Consider the following 9426-nt stretch of genomic DNA (forward strand, 5'->3'; position numbering starts at 1 on the left):
TTTTTGTGACACATAGCACTTTTTTATTCATCCTTAGTCTTGCCTTTTATAACTAAAATATGGCCACTAAAAATACACAAAAAGAACACCAGCCCTGGTGGCATAATTTGCATGTTTGACACTTCCAATAAAATAACCTACAAAATAAAGTAATCATGATATTGCAAACCCTGGCATTGCAATTGCATAATTTCCCTTTTCCTTAGTCTCTAATTTGAAGGCAAGAATATTAAAAACTTTAAAAATAAACGAAACAACAAAATGTAAAAATGAATGGCTTCTGTAAAAATGTACACAGAAACAGGTTGCAGTTATATTAGCTGTAGACAAAAACAAAAAAACAAAAAACTTTTTAAAGTTATACTACTTTGACTTCTCCATTTGTCTTTTATGCGATCATTTTGGCATGAAAATGAATAAATGCGTGTTTTAGTTAATAGAAGCTGCATAGAGACGCAGATAATCCCAGGCACTAGGACCCAGCAGGTGCAGCATGGTGTTTCAGTGATATGCAGCTRCTCTGTCCTGTCAGCAGAGCGCACTGTGCGCACCAGCGGGACGCGCAGTCAGTGARCAGCGGCTCCCCATCCTGTAAACACAGCGCGGCCAAACCGGAYAGGGGTTTCAGTATTGAAACAACCTGAGCATCATTCACCATATGGACTTTAGGAAAGACAGAAACTCACAAATGTTGTTGTTTTTTCTACTCCCCTTCTCCGTTTGAAGTTGCCAGACACTTTTGTTGGGACATGGCTTCATCCGTGAGCGGCACAGAGGAGGTGCGGGTGTCGGGGCTGACGCCCCTGAAGTTTGTGGGACTGGTGTGCGTCTTCTTAGCGCTTTGCCTGGATGTCGGGGCCATCGTGAGCCCGGCGTGGGTCACGGCGGAGGACCAGTACTACCTGTCCATGTGGGAGTCCTGCTGGAAGCCCGTCAGCTCCGTGGACTGGTCCTGCAGCAGCACGCTGGCCGCCGGTGAGAAAGACGCACATGTCCAAAATGTTGTTTGGAAGTTTTTAAACCAGCTTAGCTCTTTTTTTTTTTTTTTTTTTTTGAGTGTTTCACTGTTAAATGACAGAAATGTGGGTGCAGCAGACACCCACATTCATATTTAAATGTGCGCATCGGCAACAAAGGATCCCTGATTCCCTGCAGTCAGAACACTGCTGAACCAATCCAGTCTGTGTGTGAAATTATAAAACATCACCCACAAGAGGGCTAAATGTTAATTACTTTATAATTAACTCTTGCCTACTTAACTTAAACCGCAGAACTTAAGAGGTATTGCGGAAAACAGTCAGTTATAGAAATCCCCTGAGTGCAAGTCTTGAGACATGCAGTAGTTTTCTATCTGTTCTTGTGAACTTTTCTCCTCTTCTTGCTGTAGCCCTCACCGCAGAATGAAGTGGAAATCTTTCCCAACCAGGAGCGCTCCAGATGGGGTTTCATTTGGCCTTTTGTTGCGTACAAAATGAGCCTTTGTGTGGGTTTCTCCACCGGCCAAGGAGCAAGGGCAACTCAGAACACAGAGCTCCCCAGAGATCCAGATGCCTGGAGATTAGTTACCAGGGAAACAATTGAGGCACTTCAGAAAAGCTGGGTTTGTCCCTTTTAGGGTTCTTCCTCATGGAGTCCCCTCTCTGAGGAGTCCCCTCAGAGTTATGTCTGGGTGCATTTRATGGGTTACCTCATATCAGCATAAAGYTAATCAGTTTTTGATTGAATAATATGCTGGAAAGTCATGATTTATATTTGTATTTGTGTCAATGCTAATATGTGATTTGATGCCACTTGTTCCAGTTTTGGATATCAGCCTTTAATAGGCATTTTTCAGGATCGTCCTGTGTTTTGCTCAATTCATTTTCTCATGATCTCTGACCCTTTCTCCATCAAAATAAAGCATCACCGCAGTATGATGCTGCCACCACCTTAAAGAYGATGTGTTTGTGGTGCCGTGCAGTATTAGACCCAAACAGAGCATTGTATATTTATGTCAGCAAATCTCAGCTTTGTTCTTATCTGACGGAGCATCTTTTCCTTCTTCGACCACATGTTTGCTGTGTCTCCTGCATGGCTTGTGGCAAACTTTAATTTTCAACAATATCTTCCTTTTTGCCTCTCTTCTCCCATCTTTACTACTTAAAATGTGCAAGAAGGCTAAATTTATTCCAGGAACATTTTTCAGACTATGACATTGTTCACCAACAGACTTTTTWAAAAAAATCATCCTATAAGCCAGATGTAAATACAAATGCGTACAAGTAAAGCATAAATCGGTTTATACAGCTTTAAACCCACAGTGAGCTGACTGTCTAGCATTTTCTGTCTGTGCTCTCCTGTTTACCTATAAATATTTCATTTTCTTCGCTGCCTCTGGCCTTCTCCTGCGTGCCGCGCGGTGAATCGTGTTTTTGTTAGCTTGACAAAATGTTTTCTTTCTGTCTGAGATGGGTCACGCTGGCCCCCGTTCCTCTGTCAGCGCAGACAAAGTGCACTTCGGTGCCACAGAAAGACAAGCAGCCTCCATGTCAGCTCTCAGCAGTAGCATGCCACAGTGAATGCACACAGCAAACTTCCTATTTCCTTAGGCTTGTGCTTGGGTAAGGATTATTGATTTGAGGCCCAGAAATCACTAGCTGCCCTTCTCCTCTATCTTTTTCTTCTCAAACCACTCCAYCCCCCAAATATTTTCCTTGGTGTCATGCTTGGGGCATTAACTAAATCTTGTTAGTCTGAAACAGCATCTGGCCACATAGATGTGTTTGAACTTGATCTATGAGTCAGTGTGTGACCTGGAAAAAAACAATAAGATGTTGTTTGTTAGAGGTTTGAAATATATMTGTACAGATGAAACTAGATATGTCAGTACACCTTACAAAAAGATGGTTTGATTCAGTGTAACCCTACTCTTGGGATTATCAAAATTATTATTACTTTGAGATTTTTATCACTTTATTCAATGCCAGAATTTTACATACACAGATTTTTTCTTTCTTTTAACAGCTTAGAGAATCCTATATGACTTTGTCATTGCTTTTTAAGCTCTTAATTTTTCTTTTGTTAATTGGAGACACACTTGTACTTAAGGCATTTTAAGGCAAAACCTCAAACACATTTTTTTTTCTTGTGTGACATCAGAGAAACTTGAAGCTAAATCAGTCAAGATATCAGTAGGATATTTTTGTACCTTCACAAATCAACCACATCCTTGGGTTCAGTTTCCAAATAGTATATTATATAGTATAATATATCCAAGTATAAATATAATGGAAATATTTTCCCATGTCATTCAGAAAGGAATGAGGTTTTATGTCCCAAAGATGAGTTCTGCCATTTGAACACCAGAACAAAGACAAATTAAGAAACTTGTTTAATCTTGTAACAGACTGTCATTTTCCATTAAATGAGTCCTGGGACAACATGGACTGTAAGGCCACTCATAGATGAAGAGGCAATTATTCTAGAAATAACACACATGAATTATAGTTTGCATATACAACTCAGGAAAACTAACCTAATGTTTTTGAGTCATGTCCGGTGGTCTGATAAAGCTAAGGGTCAATTCGTCAGGAACAATAATACACTTTTGCTTCAAGAAGGAACGGTGGCTTCACAAAAAAGAAGATGAACATAGCATTATGTGGAAATATTAAAGCCACATCTCAACACATCAGTGAGGATTAGGCATGGATGTGTCTTGTGAATGGACAATGACCGTAGCCTTACCAACCCAATTTAGTAACAAAGACATTATAGCCAATGTTGTGGCTCTGTCTCAGAGACAGTTTGTAGGCAGAGTTGAAAATGTGTGTGTGAGCAAAGTGACCTTCAATCCTGACTCACTTACACTAGATCTGCCAGGAGGAAAGGGACAAAATTCAAGAAAACACGAATAATAACAACATTATTTTAGCATTAAGCAAATCCTAACTGCTTAGGAGTTAGGATGTTTAAGACTTTTTCTTAATGTCTTAAAATGTCTTAAACAGACATTAAGAAAAACAGTTATCTCTTTTCACAGAGAGGTATGCAAGTATCTCAATTCCACTGTATATTTCTCTCACAATAACACAGAGAGACAGGGAGGTGGGGTCAGAGGTCATGTTTAAACCTGCACAGGCTCGACATTGGGCTTGGAATGTGGAGCAGTCATGCAAGAGCAGAGTGTGTCGATGCCAGGCTGGTGTGAGATGAGGGGACGGCTGTGGCGCCAGCTCGTGAGACAGTCCAGCTCCGTGAGAGGCGGTGAAGGCAAAGCACATTAATAATGTAATATTGATCCCATTTCTGGAAGCTTATCTCTTCTCTGAGGATGGTCACAGCTCAGTGATGGCCTGGTTGAGGTGACAGCAATGGGCTTGAGCCAGGGGACTCTGATCGAAGCACTTTCTGGATTCTCCATCCTTCTGATCTGAGACAAAGCGGGTGTTTAAAGTGAAACAAGATGCTCGGGGCTCTTCTGTGACACAGTTCTGCCTTAGACAGAGACTGAACTGAGACCTCGAAGGTTTTTCTCAATCAACACTTCACACGCACGCACSGGAACCGTAATTAAAGCTCAGATCTGATCTTCTCATGCACGGTATCTCCTTTTCCATCTGTCATCACGCAGGGCGCAGATTAAAATTTGGCGSTTCCTGCTCGTCAGAGCCTTTAAGCACTCCCAAATCTGGCTGTGTTTCTTGCTCAGCACACAGGCTCTGCTCCAGATCTGACATGAGACAACTTTCTGCATCCCRATGTTTTCGCGAGCCCACTGATAAAGCCCGGCCAGTTGAAACCGATCGTGGGCTGAAGGCACCGAGCTGACCCAGGGACGATATTAGAGCAGTGGAGTGCTGTGTGACAACCGCAGGTCAAGTCACTTCAACCCCTTCTTATTTCCTGTGAGAGGTAGCGAACACTGAGGGGTYCGCGTGTGACGGGGGCCGTGAGTTGTGTAACAAGAAGTGGGCTCTTTCCAACATCCTGTAGTGACAAGGGCCTTTTATAAACACCAAATCCTGGACCATATTTGGTCAAAAGTAGCTGATGTTTGTTTATATTTGAGCTACTTGGCCTCTGGTTTAAAGTCCCCTTCCAAAAAGAGTGGGAACTGTACTTTAAGCAGCTTATGTCTCTCCACTTTTCTTCCTGCTGGTGAATGTTTTGATGATTTTCTGCCCCAACAGAGAGGAAATCTTCTTGGCAATGCTCAATCTTTTTTTTTCTTTTCTTTCAATTCCCTGGACTCCTTAAAGGCATAAAGGCAGAAAAAAGAAGAAGCCCTTTCAAACTATTGTCTTCGAATGTGAACGTTCTCACCTATTGTAAAACTGATCCATGCCTACAGAGCATGCCTCTGTGCTTTGATGTCAAGTCTTTGCTCCACCCTCCGCTTTAAATGATTTCCTCCTGTGTAATCAGATTCCTCCCCATAATATCCTCTCTATGTTTACGTATTGACCTCCTGTTTCCGTGAGTACACAGAAGCAAGTAAAGGAAGAGTCCGCTAATCTATAAAACAATAACATTATATCTACAACAAACCTGAGCCTGTCTCCAGTGGCTCATTAAAGCTSTAAACCTGGTATCTCGAACACACGCCTTAATTTAGCTCAGGTTTTAAATACTAAATCAAAAACTGTGGTCTGAAGCTTAAACCCAATATAACCAGCTGAAGAAAAATGACAAGTGGGTTTCAAATTTTTACAATATAAATAGGAAAGGTTTGCTGTAAATTCATGTATTCAATGCCCCAGAATTAGCATTTCGTAGCATGAAATSGGGGTACATCCACCAGCTTTACACATCTTYTGACTGGTATTTTTTGTCCTTTTTTCTTAGCTAAATAGCTCAGTTAGACTGAATGGAGAACATCTTGCCATAGAYTCTCATTTGGATTTAGGTTTGGACTTTGACTGGACCATTCTGAATGGGCTTTTATGCAAACTATTCCATTGTAGCTGTGCTTTTGTTGCCTGAAAATTGTCTTTCCTCAATGACTATTTTGAAACTTCCAACAGATTTACTTCGCATTGCTGTGCATTTAGTTTCATTCATTTTGCCCTGGAGGCAGTTTGATGAACTGCATTTWATTTAGGAGAATACAAATGCGTGCCACACTTTTTGGATTTTGATTTATTAAAAAAAGTTTGAAAACCATATAACGGTTTTCATTCAACTTCATAATTTTGCTCTACTTTTGTGTCGGTCTATCACATGAAATCCCAAAAACCGTACATTGAAGATTTCAGTTTTAAATGTGCAAAATGCAAAAAAAATCTCAAAACTCTGGCATGGCTGTTATTTCCAGCTGAGTGTTTTTTGGGGAGAGAATGTCAGTGGAAATGCTGAGAACGCTGCTGCGCTGGCATCAGCCAGAGACGATGGAGGGATTCTCATTATCCGAGCAGCCACCTCACAGAATCGCTTTTTCCTTCCCATTGCACTGGCAGTCATTACTGAAGTGCTGASATCTGTGCTTAGTAAAAAGAAAGAAGCGTTAGTTTWTTTTGTCAAGCTGGAGACAAAAAACAGAAGCAAGGCTTCTGTTCTCAGAAGGAATCTTGTCTGCAGAGTAGTTCACCTCCTGGTCATTGAATCCAAGTGGCTTTGGATTGGAAACATGTTGGGACATTGACAGAACCTCAGACTATGCAGCCCACCCACTTTTTGACCAGAAATACTCCTTGTTTACATTGTGGTATTTTACCAACACCTCAACTCCTTGTCTGACACAGATGCAGAAAACATTTCTGGCTCACTTTGWAAAGTGAGCCTGGCAGTGGAAGAAGTTAGAGATGGTCATGTGTTTTGGATTATTATCCCGTGAATATATCCWATGATTACCCATTTTCAGTTTAGTGGTAGAGGAGAGTTGACCATATTTGTGTTTTTTYCCCCCAAATTTGTGTTTAAAATCTTCTGATATTTGAATGAATYTATGTCAGACACTCAAGCAAGGCTTCTGGACCTTTAGAAGAAGAAAAAATGAGCACACATTTTTTCTTCTTCTAAAAAATGTCTGTGATGCTAAAATGTRGCATCACAGATCCTACATTTTACTTAATAATTTGGATTAGGTGCTATTACATATAAAGCCTTCATTTCACTTCCGACCCAACTGAAGTCTTTGTTGCTAAGAAATCCAAATCTGTTTCAGCTGTACCTCTAAGGACACAAAATTGCAAATATCTTCATACACTTGAAATGAGACAAAACTAACAAGCAATTTTTCTGTACAATATAGGAGCTTGTTTTAAGTTAGTAATTCCTTAATTAAGTTTAATTAATTAAAAATTACTTGTTAAACAAGCTCATATCTCTTGCTGAAAAGTTACATGCAAGTTAGTTTTGCCTTATTTCAAGAGAACTAAATTGCWAATATTTGCACTAAAAACTAGATCAAAAGTTCTTAGTGAGATTTTGTGTTTTTGCAGGTTTAGCCATTTACATTTGTGACAGTAGGAGAGATCTCACAACACAAACAACTGAATTTTTATGTAGATAACATGGTTATTGTTGAGTCCTGGTGACCGTAGCATCACTACTATGGACTGCTACTTATTTTCCCTCAACTAGACTAACATTACTCTGGAGTTGCCTTTGTCACGATACATCTCAGCCTGGTTTCATGATGTTCTCCGTCCTTTCTGCCCCTGTGTTTGGTCTCAGACTGGCAGATCGCCACGCTGGCCCTGCTGCTTGGAGGAGCAGCCCTCACCCTGCTGTCCTTCCTGGTGGCTCTGGTCTCCCTCTGCTTCGGCTCCAGGAGTCGCTGYTACAAACCCGTGGCCGTCATGCTTTTCTCCGCAGGTCAGTCCGTTTCTCCACGGCTACAGTGACCATGTTTATTCCTTGTCCTCATTTTTTTGCACATTGTTGATCTTCTTTTTCTTTCTACAGTGGTTCTTCAGGTCTGCAGCTTGGTCCTGTTCCCAATCAAGTTCATAGAAACAGTCAGTCTGAGGGTGTACCACGAGTTCAACTGGGGCTACGGCCTGGCCTGGGGATCCACCATCTTCTCTTTCGGAGGCGCCATCCTCTACTGCCTGAACCCCAAGAACTATGAAGATTACTATTGAAAATGTCACAAAGGAGAAAAAAACCCCAGTGTTTTCATGCTGTCGTTTGATGAACGTTCTCTGTCCCACAGTGCACAACCACAGACTGGAAAACAAGAAAAAACAAAACGCTTGTTGATGGTGTTTGTACTAAACTCTTCTGTTTGATGCTGTGGACTCCCAAACTGGACAGATGCCCATGAGTTTTATTAATAGGCTAAACCACAAATCCAAAGCAGCAATTCAAACCCAGCCAGAAGACATTTTGAGAGATAATGTCACTAATCGGATAATTATGTGCAGCTCATGTGGGTCGTAGATTTGAGCAGAAAATYTGGTACAGTGGAATAATAAAGTAGTCTGCGGTGATTTCAGGCCAGCGTAGGGAGGAAGAYGTCCTGCTCAAGTTATATCCTGGTGATGACAAAGCGAGGAAGACAGGGTAACATTTTACATTTCCCCAGAGATGCTCCCAGCTGGACCTTGAACAACCTTTTCTTCCCTTTCTACATAAATGGAAAAAGGGATCATGGAGCATTATTTTATCTTCTTCTCTTAAAACTCATAGTAATTAAGGGCTATTTTAACAGATAAAACATTCCACAGACACCTACTGATTATATGATTYTAGTCAGAGAAACATATGCTGGGTTATTATTAGCACAAGCAATCACCAGTGGCAGTGGCAATTTTCCAATACAATATTGGTCACAGATATTTTTTTAAAAATATATCTGTTGTACTATATGTAAATATAATCAAAAAGTATGCAATCCTAGAAGAAGAGTGGGAATTAAAATGGCAAATGACCATGCTTGCTGAGTGTATACATGTCTGAATCAGGGGTGTCCAAACAGCAATTTATGGCCCCTGAAAACAATTCAAGAATTGCTCAAATTTGACCCAGTGATTCAGACACTTGATGCAGACGTTACACTTTGTAAAAAAAAMVAAAAAAARAACACGATTTTCTCTGGTTGTTCTTAAAATGTACAATGTTTAGGTGCGTGCAACACAAAGTATTTGGCTTTTCCTAATTAAGTTTTTGGCTTTAGTGTCATTTCATAGAAAATACCACYAGAAACATCCTGCAACCTACTTTTAAGAGCAGTGATGGTGGTCTAAACTTGACTAAACACAGCAAAGTTTTACAGTAGTGATGCTTATCTGCTTCATATTCCAAAAAGGTTTTAGACCAAATCAGTATAAACCAGTGCTTCTCAATTCCTGTCTTCAGGCCCCTCCTGCTCTGCATGTTTTAGATGTGCCTCTATTCCAGAACAGCTTATTCAAATGATTGCATGACCATCAAGTACTGCAGAAGCCTGTTAATCACCCAGAGATTCAATCCAGGTGTGTGGCAGAAGGGAAACACCTTAAA

At 40.7% G+C, this 9426-nt stretch overlaps 1 protein-coding gene across 1 annotated transcript; it reads left to right on the forward strand.

The window, feature by feature from the left end:
• Positions 1-320: 320 nt before the first annotated feature.
• Positions 321-8995, forward strand: tmem47 (transmembrane protein 47). Its single transcript, XM_008407989.2, has 3 exons — positions 321-975; positions 7657-7797; positions 7888-8995. The coding sequence occupies exons 1-3, from the start codon at positions 750-752 to the stop codon at positions 8064-8066; spliced, it is 546 nt and encodes a 181-aa protein (XP_008406211.1). The 5' UTR covers positions 321-749; the 3' UTR covers positions 8067-8995.
• The last annotated feature ends 431 nt before the right edge of the window (positions 8996-9426 follow it).

The sequence above is a fragment of the Poecilia reticulata genome, linkage group LG4 (assembly GCF_000633615.1).
Source record: "Poecilia reticulata strain Guanapo linkage group LG4, Guppy_female_1.0+MT, whole genome shotgun sequence".
Lineage (NCBI taxonomy): Eukaryota > Metazoa > Chordata > Actinopteri > Cyprinodontiformes > Poeciliidae > Poecilia > Poecilia reticulata.